The sequence below is a fragment of the Dendrobium catenatum genome, unplaced genomic scaffold (assembly GCF_001605985.2).
Source record: "Dendrobium catenatum unplaced genomic scaffold, ASM160598v2 original_scaffold_76759, whole genome shotgun sequence".
NCBI lineage: Eukaryota > Viridiplantae > Streptophyta > Magnoliopsida > Asparagales > Orchidaceae > Dendrobium > Dendrobium catenatum.
In genome coordinates this window covers 452927-474927 of record NW_021395205.1, presented here as the reverse complement: position 1 = coordinate 474927, position 22001 = coordinate 452927, and the positions used below count along the sequence as shown (strand labels likewise).

The 22001-nt window shown below is 35.6% G+C and overlaps 3 protein-coding genes across 6 annotated transcripts in view; 2 read left to right on the top strand and 1 right to left on the bottom strand.

Annotated features, from left to right (window-relative positions):
* The window catches only part of LOC110095260, a 13846-nt gene extending 9782 nt beyond the window's left edge, over positions 1 to 4064 (bottom strand). The window contains exons 1-5 of one of the 4 annotated variants that reach the window (XM_020820716.2): positions 3706 to 4063; positions 3529 to 3611; positions 2746 to 2913; positions 1968 to 2081; positions 1145 to 1318 (exon numbers count right to left, since the gene is read on the bottom strand). In XM_020820716.2, coding sequence (XP_020676375.1) covers positions 1145 to 1318; positions 1968 to 2081; positions 2746 to 2799 — 342 coding nt within the window. In that variant the 5' untranslated portion in view covers positions 2800 to 2913; positions 3529 to 3611; positions 3706 to 4063. Of the gene's footprint in view, positions 1 to 1144; positions 1319 to 1951; positions 2082 to 2745; positions 2914 to 3528; positions 3612 to 3705 lie in introns of those variants that run through there. The other 3 variants (XM_028691859.1, XM_028691860.1, XM_020820723.2) reach the window with 3 other exon arrangements.
* A 4979-nt stretch (positions 4065 to 9043) lies between these two features.
* Positions 9044 to 17550, top strand: LOC110095270 (nucleolar protein 8). The gene is made up of 4 exons (XM_020820734.2): positions 9044 to 9398; positions 12242 to 12448; positions 13798 to 14214; positions 16447 to 17550. Exons 1-4 carry the CDS (start codon positions 9150 to 9152, stop codon positions 17401 to 17403), a joined length of 1830 nt encoding a protein of 609 aa, XP_020676393.1. The 5' UTR covers positions 9044 to 9149; the 3' UTR covers positions 17404 to 17550.
* Positions 17551 to 18603: 1053 nt separating this feature from the next.
* LOC110095281 (pentatricopeptide repeat-containing protein At5g52850, chloroplastic) lies at positions 18604 to 21639 on the top strand. The gene has a single exon (XM_020820746.2). The coding sequence runs from the start codon at positions 18659 to 18661 to the stop codon at positions 21125 to 21127; it is 2469 nt and encodes an 822-aa protein (XP_020676405.1). The 5' UTR covers positions 18604 to 18658; the 3' UTR covers positions 21128 to 21639.
* Positions 21640 to 22001: the final 362 nt, after the last annotated feature.

Below are 22001 nucleotides of genomic sequence, written 5' to 3'. Positions count from 1 at the left end.
TATATATATATATATATATAATCGAAATAACTATGGCTAGTAAGAGTTTGTCGGCTAACAAACATTACCCTAATGATTTTATTTTTTGGCGCCAAACATCATAATTTACTACAACAACAGTGGCGGCCTATCAACATAAGTATTGTTAGCATAGTAGCAACCTTGTGCGCTAGCACTATGAAATGATAATTTTTTTAAATGATATAAAGAGAGTGAGAGAGGATAAGATAGGCATTTGTCAAATAAAATTATTTTGTTAATTGGAGTTCGAGAAATTTTGTACACATTTTATTTTAAGCATAACTTTATGTAAATCAAGTCCCTCAAGCATGGTTTAAAATTGCACAATATGAGGCTCACCTTGAGGCCTGCCTTTGCGCAACTCCAGTAAAAAACGTCTCGATGCTTACGCCTCAAGTGTTTTTTATGAGGCTTGCGCCTCAACTGGGTTGAGGCCCACCTCGCCTCACGCTATATATATTAAAACTTGTATAAATCTTGAAGTAATGCCCGACATTGGACTCTACAGGAGAGGAGGAAGGGGAGAGAGCAGTTCATCATAATTATGATTCAAATGAAGAACCCCTTAGTGATGACAGTGTTGATGACTTATGAGTTCTTATGTGATATGTCATTGTTATTTATTTTTTGAAATTGGAATTATATGTTAATGAAAAGAATACTGGGATTTGGGAAAGATAGAATTTTGAGTTGAACTATATTTCATGTTGTCTTATTATTGAGATATTTTGATTTCACTTCATATCTTATGCTTTTTTATGTTTTATATTATTCACTCATTAGTATATCAAAAATTTATCATTTTATGTTTAGGCAATCTTTTGATTTTGAGGCTTACGCCTCGCCTCACGAATGAAAAACGCCTCAATACTTGAATACGCAATTTTAAACATTGCCCTCAAGTAACGCTTTTATGTTTATTTTTTGAAATAGCAGACAAGATTAGTTTCACCCATTTCTTATTGTCATTTTGAAGAGATAAGCTATGACCTCAGGTCCTCAAGTGATTGTCTTCTATGAGTTCAACTACAATGCATATGGCCAAAAAAATTATATGCACTAAAATAACTACAAATAATACAATAACCCATAGGTGTTGAAGTAATTTTGTAGGGACCTTTACCTGTGCAATGGGGCATGCAATCTGTGGAGATCCTGGCAATTGTTTTAGCTGATATTCAGCAAGCCTTCTCTCATTTCGTTCTTGAATTAGCTGAAAACTTAAAGAAATCATCTCTTCCTCAAGTTTTCCTACAGTACTCTCCAAGGTTGAAATGTTAGACAAAAGTTCCTGTGCCTACAGGTAGCATTAATCACGACAACTACAATTAGCATGCAATACCTCCATTGAGTAAAGTAAATAACCAAAATATATTTATTACCCTTTCCAATGAAAATAGTGTCAGAAAGGTTTCTAGGTAGCAAAAGGAAAAAAAAAAAATGATTTACGTGAGAAAATATTTTTGGAAGGAAGACAAGTAAAAAATTGCTTTAGAGTTTGGTTCACAAGATATTAAATTAAAAGTAAAAAAGTAGTAGATTCTGAAGCTGTTCTCTGTAATTTTCACTGAAAACTCCCTTCAAGAAAGTACCAAAATGGAGTTGATGCACATAAAGTGAAGCTAAACAATATTTGGGAAAAAGGTTTCTGAAAGACAAACTCTAGCTTTTTAAGTTTTGACATCAACTAAATATTTACGTTAAATTGGTGGAAAAAAATATAGAAATGTATTTGTGTTCCAAAATTTTACTGAGTGGTTGAAGAAAAAACCAATAGATATGATAAAACCAATAGGAAAGTAACCGAAGACAAGGACAAGATTTCAAGCACACATGATTTAACTTAAAATAACATCACACAACATTGGCTTCATATTATTGTTGCAATGGTCACATTTTGATGCCTTATAAGTAATAATCATTAACATACACATTTTGGAACGCACATCTTTTGGGAGACATGATAGATCAGATAGTTCAAATGCAGCTTCCTCTACAGCCTTTTCAAGAATCACATGCAACTTGATTTCTTCTTGCAGCAATAGTTGGAGATTCAGGACCTGAAATTTTATGCCAAAATATAAGGCATGTAAAAAGTGTACATGCTTAGTTAAAGGATTTCCAAAAGCGATGCCATGCAAGTTTATATATATATATATATATATATAGCAAGTCAAACTGTTATAGATTAGCTACCAAAGTAGTCAGAAAAAAAGTTTTTTTTTTCCAAATGCTAAGACCATCTCCAACCGATATTGGTGTCACACTGTTCACCTACGTCAATTTTTTGTGTTACGGGATTTGCCAAAGAAGCGTGCGAAAAAGGAGAAAGAAATAGAGTTTGATTGGAGATGAATTAATGCATTTTGGAGTGGAAAATGGGTTTTTGGTTGGAGATGCCCTAAGCAATTGCATACAGTTACAGTCTTGTTACCATTTCTTCTATTTTCAAGAGACTATTTTAATCAAAGCATATCTAAACTCTTGGCATTAATCACATTCATGAACTAAAGAATCAAGATCAAGTAACAATAAAAGTTTTATAATAACAGCAAGAATATTGCGTGAGTTCATCAAATATGCATATCCAGGAAATTAACCAAGAGAAAGTGAGAAAATGTCTCAACTCTCTCCTTTTATGATGAGCAATCTAACACTTCAAGGTGAAAAAATTGAAGAACAGCAACAGGCGAGAGGAGAAAAAACTTGAGAATTAAAACTTACATCCTTTTCAAGCTCGAATATGGAAAGACTAGTGGGCTTTTCCCTTCCAGCCATGAACTTCAGAAGTTAGTGTAATCTTATTTTCAGTTCCACAGAACAGGGAGGGGGCAGCACACACCTTCTCTAGTCATAAAGCTTTGTGTCCATGGATCCCTCACATCAAACTCCCTGCGCCAAGAGAACATAATGAAACCATCAATGAATTCGCTTGAAAAAATTCATCTCCATCAGAGTTGTAAGAAGAAACACTAATGCGCTTAGTAATTTAGTAGAAATCTTCTACTGGAAAGGAATGAATATATACTTTCCAAGGCAGTAAAATGGTTACATGAAGGCTGAAAGAAAAAAGCCCCAAGCAATAGTTCAAAGGATTTACTCGAGCCAAAAATGCAACAAAAGCCAAGCAATCAAGTAAAAAACACGAACCAAATAACGCATGTTTCAGTAATAAGCACACTCATCTCCACCAAAACCAACTGATGTCGACAAAAGAGGAACAAAAAAATGGAATTTAGGCTTTACTGATGAGAGCTGTGGTGACTTTAGAGGAGAACAGGTTGAATGCATATAAAAAAGGGAGAAATCTTGTCATTTTTAGAAGTCCCGATTCATCCAAAAAGGGTCAACTTTTCACATCTCTTCTTACCCCTTTTGCGCGACAATGAACGGGTAAAAAAGATCCAGGCTAAGCAAGATTCCGCGGTTGGAAATGAAGAAAACAGAGAGTTTTATTATAAAGCCCTGAAATCTAAAGCAAAAAGGAGGAGAAAGAAAGAAACTTACTAATAAACCTTCGATGGCAGGAAGCAGCCGCGGCAGCTGAGTTAAAAGAAGAGTGGAGAAGAGGACCTACAGTTCATAGTCCACTGCACCACAGATTAACCCACGGATTCAAAATTCAAAAAAGCGGCGGGCTTCATAAATAATAATAATAACAGAATCAGATGAAGAAATCTCAACCTAATACTTGAAAAAACAAAAACAAAAAAACAAATCAACAGCAACTTCAGCAGCTCCTCGGCCACTTGCCGTCAAATACGAAGAGATCTTCCCCAAAAACGAGTGAAAGCTTCGAGTTTTCTCTCCCCATGGTTGGGGAATTGCTGGAACGAAGTGCAAGATTCGAGCTTTCTCTCCCCACCGTTTGGGATTTGCCGGAACGAAGTAAAAAGCTTCGAGCTTTCGGTTGTCTTTATTTCCCTTACAATAAATTAGAACTTTTGCCGGAGTCCGATTACCGATGGGCGATGTCTTTTAGTGCTCGCATCTGCTCCCCCTCTTCCTCTGGAGTTTTACAGTCAACCTTCCCATTCATACCACGTGTCTTCAATTACGCGTGGCGAAATAACATTTGCGGTGCAGCGGATTGAGGGTGTCCGAACAAGATTTATATTTTGAATTTGAGCGGCTTGGGACGGGCGTTCTTCGCGTATGGGGTTGGTGACAGCCCGGCTGATAAGGACGCACGCTAGCGAACAGTTACAATAATTTTAAAAGTTTCAGAAGAGTATGCTTGCGCACGAGCGATTGGGAATCACAATGCCAAAGTTCCTCACGGAGATGATGGAAAGCTACACCTGATCTCAAAATCATATTACTTGTAACAAAATAACAAACGGATGACTCATAAATAAAAGATTCTTGTCTCTATTTTTCACATGGTCATTTTGTCCGGCTAATATGATTTTTTATCTATTAAAATATTATTTTTTACATTTAGGTCAATTAAAATAAACTTAAACGCACATCATATACATAAAATTTAAACTCAAGATCTCTTAGTTAGGAGTTTAAATGACCAATATGAACTTCGTATAAAATACAATTTTTATCTCAGCCATTGATTATCAATTAAGGCTTCAATTCTATTAACTAATCTTCCCTTATTTCTTCAATACGCATAATAGCGGGGAAAGTGATTTTTAAATGGAGGATAGATGTAACCACCTTAAAAGCTGAATAATAATTGTTGATCAAATATTGCATCATAGATTGATCTAGTAATGATTAATATTAATAGAATCAAAATAGTTAATTATAATGCATGCAGCTCACATAAGGTGATAAAGAAGGTGATAGTGCTACTAAATTTTATAGTGTGATCACTAAAATTATGAATATCATTAGAATAAAGTTGGAGTTCAATGTAATTTAAGATTAATGAATGTAGTTAAGGATAGAATATCCACAAAACTAGCTATGCTGACTAAAATCTTCGTGAGGGTAGTTAAGGATAGAATATCGATAAAATTACCTATGTCAATTAAAATATGCATATTGATGATAGTATATATTTCAATTCTAACTGAGATTATTAGATAATTTTTATGTGGATAACATATTACTTCATAGTTAGAGTTGCCAAAAGTAACTTAAATTCCCTTGGGTCTATTTGCATTTGCATGAGGATAGATAGGCTTGGTAATATTTTTACAATGGTACCAATAACTCCAAAGATTATCTTGCCATATATATTATGATGATCTACATATTATTCTTATAAAATAAAGGCACATGCATTCTTGATGATGTTTGCCAAATAATTTTTCATTCTGCTTCTAATATGCATTACTTGCCACATTAACAAAATTTATGCTTGTACTCTATGAAAAAGAAAATAACATATGAAAGAATTATATTTCTCATCAATTAGGTGTAAAAAGTATAAGACAAATATCTCCAAGAAAGTACCTCATAGCTAGTAACTAAAAATTCACTCTCAAAATTTGACATGATTCAAAAAAAATATCTTTCAAAATACACCTTAAGAGTATCTTCCTCATTTTAACAAATTTTATAAAGCTGTTAGGTATTCTTCATGATCTCTTGATTGATAATAAAGTTTTTCAATGAAAATATAAATAGTTTGGCCATAGAAAGTAAGATTAGGTGCGAGCATGACACTTAAGAGTTGTGTGTAAGAGTATATAGAAGTGTATTAGAAGCTTACTGAATATGTATGATAGTACTATAGTATTTGATATGCTTTAAAGATCATAAGAACTATCATAAAAATTAATAGCATGCAGCTTAAACCCTAATAAGATAGGATGTCAGAGCATATATAACATCTATCAAAGATGAAAGCCTTTTAAAAGCTACAATGAGTAAGTTAATTTTTATCTTTCAAAGGAAATTTTTCACAAATAAGGTGTCAAAGTTTACCTCTTATGACATCATGAGGGGTGTCAATAACATGGGATTAGATCAAGTTCTCCAAGGTTATTTAGGGATTGTGGCTTGATCGGGCAATATGTAATGTCCTAGAATCAATTTTTAAAAATTTATTTATTTTATCTTTTTAATTAATCAATCAAAGCTTCTATATCTTTTTAATAAATCTAAATATTCAGTTTAAACAACTAACAAGCATATACATAAAAAAATTTCACTACATTTATTCTCTTAAAATTAATATATAATATCCTATATATCAACACAATTATTACTTTATCGCAAACCACCAACTATAAAATAAAAAAAAAATATAAACAATATCAAAAGAAAATCTGAAAATCTCTGTTAATATCACTCCAAGTTGTCATGATCCCTTCTCTAACCTAAAATCATAAAAATCCACATAATGAGTATAAAAACTCAATCATTAACAAAAATTATATCACTATTTTCAATGTAAGGCAAAAGAATCAATATGTATGTTCAATTATAATCAACATCAATTATCACTTAATATGAGCAATAAAATCTTAAAAAATCAATAACAAAATTAATATGATCTAGTAAAGTCAAAAGATATCTATCAAATTATAAGAAAAATCAATAAAAAAGACTATAAATTTAATTTAAAAATATCAATTAATTTAATGTATTATCATGTAAATGCATTCATGAATGCAACAATTTTAATGTGGTGTTTTTATCTGTACACCCCTATTATTATCCAATTCGATATCAATCTTAATCTAAGCTCAATTGTTAATTAATTTGTATTAGTCAACTCCAATTATTGCCCAGTTGAGTATTTGTCCTAATTAGGCCCAAGTGTTAACCAATTGGTATTGGTCTTTATCTTTCATGTTAACAATCAACTTTCCATCCAGCCTCCATTGCTTATATGCAAATAATACATTTTTATGAGTGGTATGTATGAAATGCAGTAATTCATAAAATATTGGGCAATCTAACAAATTTATATATTATGTATTTATTTTTAAAATCATAGTTTTCAATTTAATTGGTGAAAAATCATTATATTCCTGTAAAAATACTCATATTTATGATATCTATTACATACCAAAAGTTATGAGGTGAAAGTTTTCTAAAAATCAAGGTATCACAATTTTTGCAAGTTTTAACTAAATTAAAATGCATAAAATACAAAATACACATAATCATTAAAATCAACGATAGGATAATCATTCCTTATAATGAGAAGAGCAACTTTTGCAATAGAACAAACTGGCGAATTTGGCTCTAAGGCCTCCAAATACAAACTTCTCTTTTCCTCTCCCTCTCATATTTCTCTTATTTTCCCCTTACAAGTCTCCATAAGCCAAATTAAGGGAGAATAATGTTTTTAATAGCTTATATCGTGGAATTAGATATTTAGGAATGAAATAAATATAATATAAATGTAATTATATAATTTATTCAATTTTTATGTACAAAATTTAAATAATTTTTTTCTTTAAAAGTTATTTTAAAAAATATCCATAAAATAACCTAGCATTTTCAGAACACTTTGAAGAAACCGGTTTGCAAAACAGATAACAGACTGTTCCAAAATTCTCACTTTGTATTAAAATTTATCAATTTCTTAAGGATTTACATCGATGCCCAAAAATTATATAAAAAAATTAGTGTGATTAAAGCACTATGATATCTTTGCTATGGCGTAGACGGTTTATGATTTGGACTTATAATGACCCCTAAAAAAATTATTTATTGAGTCAAAATATGAGTAGTGACGACTGGCGAGTTGAACTGATTATGTTAAGGAGATTCTAATGAGGCTATGATGGATGAACTTTAACATGACAAAAAGAGCACCCTATATGGATGTCATCAAATTAATCACTCCTAAATTATTGCAGATTTTGTAATGAATAAACTCCATCATGTTGTGAATATATGTTATGTTGTCAAACTCCTTTATAAATAAGGGATTTGAGTTTGATGCACCTCCATCTAATATATATGCTCCTCCAAACATAGATAAGGGAGGCCTCTTATGTGAAATTGTTGGAGAAATAATTGAGGTGATAATCAAGATGCATCATGCGAGTGATAAAGGATGACAGTTAGGTGATAATGACTAGATGGTGACAATAGAGACAGGGAGATCAGATGATGGCAATTGAATGATAGTGGTCGGACGATGGTGGGGCGCTAGGGCCCATGAAGCGGGAGTTGTGATGTCACCATAGGAATGGTCACGATTGTTGGAGCAATAGGCTTCTCCTCTCTTGTGAAATAACAAACTCGGTAGAAGAGTCAGACAAAAAAAATGTAAGCTTGTGGGACAAAAGAATGAGCTTTATTTTGCAAAACACTGGATTCTAGTGTCCAGGATGAGCAGCTGATGTCGATTTTGGCTTCATTTGGGATGTCTGTTTTTTAGCTTTGTAAAGGTATTGTAAAGAAAATAATTTTTAAAGTTTTTTTAGAAAATAAAATTTTAATATAAATTCTTTTTGAAAGCAACTAAAAATTGATAAAAAAAATATAATTATAATCTGAAAAGCAAAATCATTAAAAAACCCCGAAAAAAGCCTCCATTTGTATGGCAATGGGATCCGAATAGTTAGGGGTGTCAAAATCGGATTTCGAGTTGAACCCGAGTTCAAACAAGTCAATCCTAACCCGACCCGAGTATGTAAGCAGGTTAGAAATGAGGACCCGGACCCGACCCGTCAGGTTGCTGGGTTGACCCGACCAGACACGGGACTACAGAACGCCTGGACGGCCGGTGCGTGCAGGCAGGCACGCGGGCAGCCTCGGGCGCACGAGCAGCGGGTTGGCTGCGCGGTCGCGCGGGCAGCTACACGAGCAGGGTGTGGGCAGCCGCGGGTTGACGTGGCAACCCGTCAGGTCAACTCGAACCTGACCTGTTTTTCAAACTTGTCGAATCCTGGAACCCGAACCCAACCTATTTTAAAATCGGGTCAGGTCAAACCCAAAATTTTGGGTCGAATTCGAGTTGAATTTTCGTGTCGTGTCGAATATTAACGCCCTACAAATAGTTAAGAAAGTGTTATATGTATAAACAATAAAATTTTAATGTTAAATACGAAAATCTTAGTGTTATTTATGTAAATTCCACAATATTTGAGGGGGTTCGGTTCGGCTCCCGTACGACTTTCGCTAAATTAAGGGGGGCGGCTTAACAGCGGCGCGATGGCTGGATAGGGCGAAAAAGTCTTAGTGTTGAACGGGGTTTTGGCATGGAGAAGGGAGCAGCGATCGCCGAGAAGAAGTTAGAAGTTTCTGACGTTGAGCTTCCAGATGAGGAGTTGAAGAGGATTTTCATCGGCGGGGTAGGCGCCGGCGTTACGTCCATCGACTTGGAGAAGACCTTCTCTCCACTTGGTAAGGTCCATGCCGTCGAGTTCGTCCGCGCCAATGGTCGCAACTTTGCTTTCATGGATTTCGAGCCCAGCTCTGTCAGATCCCTCGCCAAGCTCTTCTCCACAGTTAGTTGCCGCACTCTCCCTTATGTGCTTTTCTTCTTGATACATCCAGTATTTTTCCAACATTGAGATGTTGTTTACTTACAAAAGTTATGATCTTGAGAAGACTCTTTCGATTCATTATTCTAATCAGCGTAAGTGTGGACCGAAGTGGAAATCAGTTGGCGTAGTTAAACCCTTCTCAACGCGGGGCATTTTAGTTGCGATCTAAGAGTGGTTTAAGCCTCTTAATCCACTAAACTCCTAAGCTGTTTGATTGTCATTAGTCTTGAGTAGTTGAGTGGGCGTAAGCTATATGGTTGGTTACAAAAAGATATACTGGCTCGAGCTCAAAATATTCCTGCCATTTAGATTGCTAGCCACATGGCGCTCAAACAGCAGACCTGCAAGGGTCTTATCAAATTTTGTGAATAGTTAGGGCTTCAAACTATTCTTGTGATATATTAATGAAGAAACCTATAGAATTGTCACTAAACCTAAGCATGTCCATAAAGTTTTCTCGAAGTTGACTCAATATTATTTCTAATGTTTTGTGAAGTTCAATAGTTAAATAAAAAATAAAATTTGATATTCAATCTATTCTTGTGCCCTTTTGCTCAATATTTTTACCATACTAATACTCTAGCAATACACATTATTTTTCGAATTGGATTGGATATAAGAAAATTAATTGAAGAACATTAAATAAGTCTTCAAACAACTAAGTTAACATTAAATGAGCATTTTATGGCGCGCTTACTGAGCTATTTATTGAGTAAGAAATGAATATTTTTCACGAATGTAATGAATGAGAATCATGAGATAGCTGATAATTTGATATTCAAGTATGTTCATTCATATGCTAAACTTTAAAAATTTTGTTCAATTATTAAAGTAAATGAACATAAATAAATGTTCTATGAACCGATATCAAGTTTTTCATTGAATGGACTAATTCATTTAGAACTATATTGGCTACCATCACCTCATCTTGCTTGAGTTACTTCTTCAACTAACGATCATAGCTATATTATGTTAAATTTTACTTATCTTTTTCCATTGAGAACCAAAGGACATTTGCTAAATAATATAAGGAGAATAGTTACAAAGCTGATCCTAAACATACAATTGTCTTAGGTGTGAAAGTGTTCAACATGCACTTCAGTAAGTCTATCAAGTAATACAATCTAGTTTGAATTAGAAGTTAATGAGATTTCTTCAGTGCTAAATTGAAAGTTTGCCTCTTTCTTAAACTCACTTTTCCTTGATGTTTACATGCCTCATAAATTTTTTTTTTTGTTGAAAATCAACTTCGTTCTGTGAAAAGTGGATATAAGTTAGCAAGTTTGTCCTAAATATTTGGGGCCCATAGGAGCAGTCATTTTAAACTGACACAAATTCATGACCGATGGGAACTACTGAGTGCATGAGGATATCATTGATGCAGGGTCAATATTGTTTCTGTAGCTTTGAGAATGATGTTGCAATTCAAATATGTAGAACAGTTTGTTGTGTTGATGGATGTTTTTTCACCATGATTTATTGCTACTGAGTGTGAAAGGTATATATGTTAATCACTTAATTCGATAATTTTTTCATCCAAAGGCAATAAATTGGCATTTCTTTTATTGATTATGAGACGAGTTCTAAAGAAAGTGAACTCAAATGAACACATGTTATTTTATTATGATTTTTATTGGATAAATTACATGTAGCTCCATAAAGTATGGACCGCACCTTATATTGGTCCAAATTTTTGAAAACACCACAAATAGGTCTCAAATGCTTTTTGAAATTTTGTGCAGGTTCCTTTCTTTCCAATTTTCAACTTGGTGCCCATACGTAATTACGTTAGCCTATTGTCATTAGTTCTAAGCACATGATCATGCATATGACCTGTAAGTTAATGTTACACATTTTATTTGACCATAATATTCCTCTCTTAGAGTTTTGTATCCTTTGTTTTGGATGAAAAAAGCTTGTGAAAGAAAGAAAATGCAAATCTTGGGAGATCAATTTATGAATCCTCATTGGATAAGAAGAATAAAATGTACTCAAGTGAGCTAAAAAAATTCTTGATAATGTGAGCGAAAGGCTACCTAGAAAACCTTTACAAATATAACCCTAACATTAAAACAAAAAGACGAGTCTCATTGGATTAAAACTGTGAATCATTTTCAAAATATGGTATAAGAAGAATGAAATGTAATCAGAGGATAAAAGCTTAAAAGAAGATCTTGAAAAATACAAGCCAAAGCCTTATCAAGAAACACTTGACAAATATGCAAAAGTAGAAGGCCTAAAACCTGGAACAAGAAAGATTAGAGTACTTTGCAGAATTAATACTCATGGCGCCTCTTTACAATAGCTTCTCTATTTTGACTCTTATATTCATAGGATGTCATGGAAATTGCCTTCTAGAAGAAAAGCATGAAGGAATATAAAGGGTGTAATGGCTTGAAACCCTCATTTTACATCAATAAGATCCCCCAGATGAGCTTATCACATAAGGAAATTTTAGGTATTAATAAAAGTCTTTAATATTATAGTTGCCATATGGACCTATATGTAATATGCCATTCAATCACAGGGACCTATTCGTAGTATTTTTAAAAATGTGGATCAATGTAAAGCGTGGTATATATCTTAGGATCTGAATGTAAATTATCCTTTTTTATGTAGTTTTATCTTGACAACTCTCACCACGACTGGGATTTGATAATGCAGTTTGTTTGGAATGCCTATAAAACTTTGCTGCAGCTTTCTCTCTTTCTGTTTTTCAAACATAGCAACGAATAATGATGTCAAGTTTGAATTCAGCCTGAGATATTTCAGCAGTCTGATGATATTTTATTTATTTTTTGCAGTACAATGGATGCACATGGAAAGGAGGCAAGCTTAAACTAGAAATAGCAAAAGAGCACTATCTTGCTCGTTTGAAGAGGGAGTGGGCAGAAGATGCCAAACTTGCTTCTGCTCCACCTCCTACAGAAGAAAATTTGGAATTTGTAAGATCACGTTCTTCAAGCCAAGAGAATTCGCAGATCCGAATTTTCTTTCCAAATCTAGGAAAGGTAACCTCTACTTTTGTTGTTTATGACTCTAACTTTGTAAAGTTGTTATTAACTAAATGCGGGCCAAAAAGCAATTTTCTCAGAGATATGTTCAACATATGATTAAAAGGTAAAAGACGAGGAAGGGGGGAAAGAAAAACTATAAATTTGTGTTAAAAAAGATGAACCTTGAGGTGACTCTTTAAAGAATAAAAACCTGATTTTTGCTGCATAATGTGAGCAAGATGCCAAGATAATTATGCCTTCCATTTCAAACATGGGTCAGCAGCTTTAGTTAATATGATTTGGAATTGAATTTTTATCAAGTTGCTATTGTGTACTTGGTGGGATCTCTGAACATGATGTAGATTTTGCACTATATGCACCAGGTAGCTCTTTATGTAGTGTGTACTACACTTACCTCTGACATTGCAGCTAAAGGGTAAATTATGTTGTAATCATGTGGAAGAAACAACATGAATGAGAAAAATCATTTTGATTTTCAAGAAATGTGTTAGACTGGTCCAGCCGGTCCAACGGGACCGGCTCAAGCGCTAACATAGGTGGATTTCTACGCCTCCTGTAGGCACCGAACGCACGCCGTGCGTGCATAGGCTGTTTTAGGAAGTTTTTTGAGGGAGTTAGGAGGGAAATTTGAATGTAGGCATTGTTTAGAGATTTCCTTTTGATTTGTATGCATTAAATAGTTTGTTTTCCTAGGGTTAGGGCATCTTGAATTTGGCTGAAATTTGAGATCTCTTAGATTTAGGTTTTCTTTTGGGTTCTAGCGGCGTCTAGAGTTTTGGGAGAGATCGATTCTCCTCTCGAATTGAGGATCAATTGTATCTTTCTATTTCCGTTTCTATTCCCTCAAATAATACAAATTATCTACTATTTTTTCTATTTTTGTGTGGATTTTGATGGAGAATTCTCACTGTTTTCTGAAAATTGATAGGAAATACTCAAAGATCTACAAGAGTTTCCTATCAAAATGCTTGCAGTGAAGCCATCCATTACTATTCCTTGTAAAGTTCACATTGGTTGTGTTTTTTATGCCTTAATTAATTGCTGGATGTCATGCAATAAGCCTATTTACAAATATAGGAGTAAGGCTACATTTAAAAGCCCCTCAGACATTATATCAATGCAAGCTTCATGCATTAGGTGCGCCTTTTTGTAGTTACAAACCGGTTGTCGGTGCCCAAGATTTTTCTCTATTATCCATTTTGTTGATGCAACTTTCTTGGTAATTTAATTTTCTTGGTCAGTATGCACTTGCTTCTGTTTGTTGCCTTCTTTGGATTGTTGTAAATAAATCACTTTCATTCAAAAATAGAAGAATAAATAACAAAAGTAGATGTTTTTTGCAGGTGAAGCCATTGCCATTTAAAGGGACTGGAAAGCACAAGTACAGTTTTCAACGAATCGAAGTCCCTCCTCTCCCAATTCATTTCTGCGACTGTGAGGAACATTCGAAGTCACTAGAAACAACTAGCCAGAAGTATCTTTCTCCACTTAGTATTGTGGTGAATGAAAAAGAGCAAAATATGATGACTAGTGTAATCAACAAGCTCATGGGAGGTGAGAAGGATGAAAGACCTTCAGATAGAAAGACTCAAGTTGCTTCAGATCCCAAGATATTAAGTCTCTGTAATGAGGACATCCATTCTAATGAAACAAAAGTTTCAGACACAGATGATGACAACCTCGTGATTAATATTTGTGTTGGAGCTGAAGATGATATATTGATGCAATTAAAAAAGGGGATGACACAAGTAACGCCCCAGGTACGAACTGTGTAATATGCATGGAAGAAAATATTCAAGTAATAGCTATTGCGAAAATGCATTTCTATTTGGCTAGCGATTAAATATCCATTTAATCAAATTTTGGCCGTAAATTATCTTCTTCTAAATATTTTTTCGTTGCAATACTATTTAACAGGAAACTAACTCCATTAAACTTTACTGCAGACCACTAAACTGGAAATGGTAAATTAGCCTGGTTAGATTCTGTGTGCGTACTTTTCCAAGCAAATGAAGGATTTTCTTATGGTTGAATTGGCCGTAGAGATTCGTTATGCATTTAAATTTAATAAACAATGAAATCATGGATAAGCTGTATGCAAAAAATAGATAAAAACTTTAAACGAACGGCATCCTTTTATGATAGTTTCATTATTATTAATTTTTTCAGATAGAAAAATCCTTCACGAATTTGGAGACAAGGCTTTTAGATTAGCTTCTCTTCATGCCTTATATTGGGGGAGCTTAATGCACTGGATATGCTCCTTTTTATTAGATAAAAAGAAACCAAAATATTTAGCTCATCTTATTAAATATTTTCTGATCAAGTAATTGTTCAAACATTGACCATTCAGAAATCTGTTAAAAAGTTATGATTAGTTTCTTTCGTAGTAATAATTCACCCACAATGAATGGTTATTATTTCAGATGATAATATTAAACATGCCTATGTAATTTGTAATTAAGGCTTCCCAAAGCTTCATTTGGGATAACTTTTTTATTACTTCTTAAAACAGTATTTTAGTTTAAAAATTAAAATTTTTATACTTGAAAGTTGCTTTAAAAAGCAGTAAGAAAGCCCCGTCCGCATTGAATAGTGCTCACTGTTATTTCTATTGTTGTCTGATGGTCGCCACAAGTTGAAGTCATAAACTGATTTTACCGATTATAAAGGGCCTCTGAGGTTTTAAGTTAGGTTGGCTCTTCTCTTTTGTAGGTACCGTTGTCACATGTTTTTATGTGAATCAGGAGATAGATTGATATATAAAATTTAATAATATATATAGAGAAAATAAAGGGATGAGGATGCTTAGGTGGATGAGTGGCTTGACCCTTAGAGATAGGATACGAAATGAGCATATACGTTAAAATGTTGGAGTAGCTCCAGTGGAAGATAAGATTAGAGAGAGTCGTCTTAGATGGTTTGGTCACATTAAATAGATGCCTTCCGATGACCCAGTTAGCAAAGTTGAGGTATTAGATTTGTTTTATGTTAAGAAAGATAGAGGTAGACCTAAAAAGACTTGGTTAGAAAATATTAGAAATGATCTTTCTTTATTAGATTGAAATGAGAATTTGACTTTTAACCGGACACAATGGCGAAAAATGATTCATGTAGCTGACCCCACATAGTGGGACAAAGGCTTGATGTTGTTGTTGTTGTTGTATAGAGAAAATAAAGGGGAGAGTTTGCTCTTGAGGCATAAAGAAAAGTTTTCAATTGCAGAATAATCACTCGAAAATATTGAGTTCACATACAGGGTAATCAATGCCAATAAGTTGGAGGGCATTCTACTGTAAGCATACTTTTCTTTGAGGGTGATAGCATTCCCATTGACATTTGCTAGCACACAAAAATGAAAACTATTAGAACATGAAATCCATAAATCTTGGTGTAAATAAATAAAGCTGAATACTGTCTGTAACTGGACTAATATTGATCTGGAGAATTTTTTATATGAAAGACTAAGAATAGTATTGGATTGTTTTTTTTTGGAAATAAGTATAGATAATATACTTCTACTTATGCCATAGAAGTTTCTGAAACAAAAATACGTAAGCATGATAGTTTAGGCCATGGAGTACATTTCTTGAAAAAACTTTTCATAAGATTAACAAGCAAAGAAAGAGAGCCCAGTTCTTAATGTTAGAGCAACTATTTTGTTAGGATAAATTAAAGAACTGCCTCTCCTACTTTTAAAGACAATAAATTTCACTTAGGGATGTAATAATTCTGACTTTTAATTGTATAGTAAGACAGCAAAGAACCAGTGTGTATAAAGGTTAAGGATGTATTTTCAACTTTATTTATTGCAATCACCTGAGATGAGTGCCATGTTCAACTGTTATACTCTTGAGTGTTATGATTTCAACTCTCACCACTACTGACTGTTCCAAAAAAACAAAAATAAAATTCTACTGTCATGCCCATATTATTTGATATAAAACTTGAGAGTGATCTTATTTTGCAGTTTTTTTTTTTACTTTTACTAGGAATCTGGATTTGGCAACCCAAAATCTTCCAAAGGTAGATTGGTCCAAAATAAAGCAGATTCTGGCAGAAGGAAGAAATCTGAAGTCACCAATGCATCTTCTATCAAGCCAAATAAGAAGGCACGTCTAGTCTCAGCTGATGGACTTTCTAAACCGGAACCTGCGCAAGCCACAGCCCAGAAATTGACCTCCATTTCCTCTGCAGCTGAACCTGTGCCATCCTGTACCCTTATAAGCTCAGAAGGCCAGTCATGGCTGCAGAAATCTTCATGGAAAGACCTTGTTGGAGGAAGAGGAAGCAGCTCTTTCAGCATCTCCAATGTTCTATCAGGCTTAACGTCAGCATCTCCACAAATGCCAAAGGCTAATGCATCAGAAACCTTTGCATCGAAAAAACCCGAGTCTTTGGGTGAGAAATCAAAACAAAAAGCACCACTGAATGCGCGGATTACTCCAAAGATTCCTGCTGAAACTCCAAATGCTCAAAGCCAAAACAGTACAAACACAAGCACTGCTCAGCCAGCAGATGGCCAGCCATGGCTGCAGAAATCTTCATGGAAAGAGCTTGTTGGAGGAAGAAGCAGCAGCAGCTCTTTCAGCATCTCCAATGCTCTATCAGGGAAGGCCAACGCATCCGATACCTTCACAAACAAAAAAGAGAAATCAAAACAAAAAACACCACAGAATGCACAGATTTCTCCAGGAATAAATCCAAATGCACCTATCAGCAGCTCTGGAGCCTTAGAAAAGGAGTGTAAAGAATCTTCTTCTTCCGTTCAAGGCAAAACTAGTGAAGGCCAAACTAGTGGCGTTCAAGTCTGCCCCTTCATGAGGAATGCTGAGTCTGAGCAGCAGTGGTCAATGGCCAAAGCAGCTCTGAGTGGCTACCTTAAGAGAAATAGCAATGAAGGAAGTGCTTCCAAGTTCTCCAAGGGCAAGACACCAAGCAGACGTTGAGAATTTTACGAGGGAGCAGGAATTTTTGTTAGTAGTCTCAACCTCTTAATCTATATTTATAAGCTGAGTTATGCTTGTTCCTGTAAAGATTAGGATTCTCGATTGACATTCTTCTTCCATTTACTGCTTGATTTTTATTCGGGTAAATGATGTACGAAGCTCGATTTTTATTCTGGTAAATGATGTACGAAGCTCAACTTTCATATCACTTTGAATCATGGGGTAATTGGCGCCATAGCAATGATGGATTTTTTATTTTGGTTTTCGTTAATGGAAAGTCAAAAAAATAAATTATGTCTTCATTTAGCCCTTTTTTTTTTTTTTTTTTTGGAAACGGGATATCTATCCGTTTCCATCTCCTAGGAGGCGCATGACAGCGTAATTAATATCTCAGGGAGCTTACTAACAACTAGCCCCACAGATAGAGGACCTGTAGTTATTTTCTTCTCACTTTTATTTAGCATATTAGAGGAACGCTGAGCCTCGAAAGTTTTTGTTAATGTTTTTAAAATTATGAATAAAAATTTTAATTTTTTGAAAATTTAAAAACGATATTTTTAATGTGATTTAAAAATTTATGTTAAATAATTAAATATTGAAATTTAGGTATTATATATGAAAATATGAATTATGTGTTATATATATTCGTTAATGAAATTATAAGTTATATGAAAAATTCTCTTTAACCATTATTCCAAAATAAATTAATTTCAATCTTAAGCTATTAAAAAATTTAGAAATAAATAAATTTCAATGCTTAAATGACTTAGCTTTTAATTTAGTGAAAATTGGATTAAAATTTTAATATAGGTGAGACATTTAAGCCATTGCTAAATCTCATAAGTTATATGACAGTTAATCCTTATCAGAGATAAATGATAATTACCCAATCCCTATATATGAATGATAGTTTTCTAGCACAAAGTCAAGCTATGCAAGCTCACTCATAAGCTGCTTTTAGAGATCATCGCAAATGAATACATCCATAACTCATGAGCTGCTTCTCGAGAACATTTTCATCTCAATCTAATGTAGTCATCAGACAATTGTAAAGAATCTGAGCCTATATATATGGTTACCGTTTAATTATTTTGTATATTTCCTTCTTGGTTATTCATGGATATTTCCAAATGGATTTGCAGGCAAATTATCATTAAGATGGGGTTAATATGAAAAAAGTACATATTTGAATAATTGAATCCTATGGTTACCGTTTCTCGTGTTTAATTCCTTTCCCACTCCCCTGCTGCTGAGCATGCTCTTACTTCCTGGCCCTTTGAAGACGAACCTCCCCTCGCTTAGCTTCTTCGTGGAATCCCATCTTCAGACAATCTGGACAAGCACGGTTCTCCGGCAGTATCTGCGTCTTCTCTCTCACTCACCGGCTCTGCCTTGTATCATTAATGTCGACCAAAATTCTAGAATTTCTCCGTTCATCAAAGACTCCACCGCCACCGTCCTTTTCTCAGAGGAAACATGCATCCATTTCCTCTCATTCTGCAAATCCATGACGTCCTCCAAACCGGGAACTTGTGTTCATTCACCGATCATCAAACTAGGCCTTGACAGACATCTTTACATCTGCAACAACCTCCTATCCTTCTACTCAAAACATGGACAGGCAAACATTGCACACAAGCTGTTTGAAGAAATGAGGTATAGAGATATCGTCTCCTGGACTGCAACTATATCAGCTTTTGTTCAGAGTGGCAATGATGAAGAGGCACTTTGGCTGTACCAGCAAATGCTGTTTGCTGGTTTGGTGCCTAACCATTTCACGTTATCCAGTATCATGCGCTGTGCTGCATCTGTTAGGGATTTCGATCTAGGAATGAGTCATCATGCCGTTATCCTTAAACGTGGTTTCAGATCAAATTACGTTCTTGAGGGCGTTCTTCTAGATTTCTACTCCAAGTGTGGTATGTTTGATGATGCTTGTCTGGTATTTGAACTTATGACTGATAGAGATACTGTTTCATGGACGACAATGATTTCTGCTTTGGTGCAAGCTGAGGACTGGAACAAGACCGTTGGGATCTACATAGCCATGCTGAGAGATGGGGTCTTCCCGAATGAGTTCACTTTCTCCAAGCTCCTCACAGCCTGCTGCAATCTTGACTCCCGCCTTGGTGAACTAGTTCATGCTCATGTGATCCTTCTTGGGATCGAGCTCAACCTTGCAGTGAAAACTGCACTTGTCAACATGTATTCTAAATGCAGCAATATGATCAATGCCACGAAAACCCTACACTTGACCTCTGATTTTGATACATTGCTATGGACTGCAATCATTTCAGGTTATGCTCGAGCTGGGGATTGCAGTAGGGCGGTTGCATCCTTCCAAGAGATGCAGACTTCAGCAGCATTTCCTCCCAACTCATTTACCTATACTGCTCTCCTCAATGCGTCCTCTTTATCGACATTGCCTGAGCTGGGAAAAGTCTTCCATTGCTTAGTGGTAAAGGCTGGGATTGAGCATGATGTTTCTGTTGGCAATGCCATTGTTGATCTTTATTCAAAATGTTCTCCACAATTAGAAGATGCAATGAATGCCTTCGAGGAGATCTCCTCTCCAAATGTTGTATCCTGGACAGCTCTTATTTCTGGGCTTGTTCGACATGGAGAAGATAGTACCGCAATGGCGGCGCTCACAGAGATGCAAGCGGCTGGGGTGAAGCCCAATTCCTTCACCTTGTCCACCATCCTCACAGATTTGAGCTCAGCAGAGGGTCCTGCTCATGCCCAGAAGCTCCATACTGTTGCACTCAAGACCAACTTGGACACTAGGGATATTACGGTTGGCAACTCTCTTGTTGCCGCCTATGCTAAACTCGGCAGGCCAATTGATGCTGGGAAAGTATTTGATGATGTATCCCATAGGGATGTCTACACCTATACAAGCCTGGCCAAAGGTTTGAATCAGGCAGGGCTCCATGGGCAGGTCCTCTCGCTGATCAGGCCCATGAGGGCCGAGCTCACAAGCATTGATGGCTTCAGCATAGCTTCCTTCCTTTCCGCTGCTGCAGGTCTATGTGCAGCCAAGTGCGGTAGGCAGCTGCACTGTTACTCCCTTAAATCAGGTCTCAGTGTGTCCATCTCAGTCTTGAATGGTCTTGTGGACATGTATAGCAAGTGCGGTTGCATCGCTGAGGCCCGGGCCATTTTTGCTTCAATTCAGCAGCCAAATGTCGTGTCATGGAATGGCTTGATGTCAGGGCTTGCCTCCAATGGGTGTTTTGCCAATGCTTTGTCGACATTCGAAGACATGATAATGGCGGGAGTCCTTCCAGATTCTGTCACCTTCCTGATAGCCCTTTATGCCTGTAGCCATGGTGGGCTTGTAGACCTCGGAATGGACTACTTCAATTCAATGGAAGAACAGTTTGGATTGGTTCCAGGGGAGGATCATTATGTTTGCCTTGTGGATATGCTTGGAAGGGCAGGGAGGCTAGAGGCAGCTGCTGAAGCCATAGAAACCATGGTGCATCAGCCTGGGGCTTTGATATACAAAACGTTGCTGGGATGCTGCAGGCTCCATGGGAATGTTGCAATGGGGGAGTGGGCGGCGAGCCAGGCAATGGAGCTGGATCCTTTAGATTCAGCAGTCTACGTGCTGCTTGCTGGTATGTATGATGATGCTGGGAGGGTGGAATTTGGGGAGGAGATAAGGAAGATGATGAGGGCGAGAGGAGCGACCAAGTCTCCTGGAAGAAGCTGGATGTAGAGCAGTTCTATTTCCTTACGGTTTCAAAGTTCCTCCTATCTTATGGAAGATGGGAACAATCATTTGGAAGATAGGAACAATCATTTCAGTCCTCCTTGGTACAGGTGGAGTTATTGCTGTTATCAACGGTCGTGAGTTTCAATCCATTTAAGGTAGCATATGATGAGGGCCCAATCAACATGGAATTTTGAAAGGAAATTTATGTGAGCAATCTTATTTTTAGTGGGATAATCTTGTAACTTCGTGCAAAAAATTAAATGAAGATTGTGAGAATAGTCACATCAAAGATCTCAAATACAAGGCACTAATCTGCATGGTTTGGTAAGATTCACCTAATTCTACATTCGTACATAAATAAAATTGTTGGATATTGGTTCAAAATTAAGGATTGTACTTTCTTTAGTTTCTTGAATGGCTTGTATTGTCATTGTTGTAGCTTTTTATTGCCTATAAATAGAGGCTATAGGCTGTAATAGAAGATATCATTAAGAAATAAAGATTTGAATTAACCTCTCTTCCTCTTCCCTTTCTTCTCTCCCTCCTCTCTCAAGAAGATCAACAAGGAAGTGCTTCTTTCTCATTGAAGATCCTAACAATAATATTTCACTAAACTTCAAAAAATGCATATATGGAGAAAGACTACAGTTCATATGCATAAAGATAGTCACACCGCTTTGCCTATATTAACCACTTAGAGGGAATACAACAACAACAACAATATCAAGCCTTTATCCCACTACGTGGGTTCGGCTACATGAATCCTTTTTCTCCATTAATTGTGTCCTATTAAAAGTCAAATCCTCGTTTGAATCTAATAAAGAAAGGTCATTACTAATATTTTCTAACCAAGTCTTTTTAGGTCTACCCCTACCTT

Bases quoted from the DNA above. Each gene is read 5' to 3' on its own strand.
- LOC110095270 (XM_020820734.2), top strand. From the start codon at position 9,150: ATGGAGAAGGGAGCAGCGATCGCCGAGAAGAAGTTAGAAGTTTCTGAC. The intron at 12,449-13,797 runs GTAACCTCTACT...TGTTTTTTGCAG, and splicing joins TCTTTCCAAATCTAGGAAAG to GTGAAGCCATTGCCATTTAA. The intron at 14,215-16,446 runs GTACGAACTGTG...TACTTTTACTAG, and splicing joins TGACACAAGTAACGCCCCAG to GAATCTGGATTTGGCAACCC.
- LOC110095281 (XM_020820746.2), top strand. From the start codon at position 18,659: ATGCTCTTACTTCCTGGCCCTTTGAAGACGAACCTCCCCTCGCTTAGC.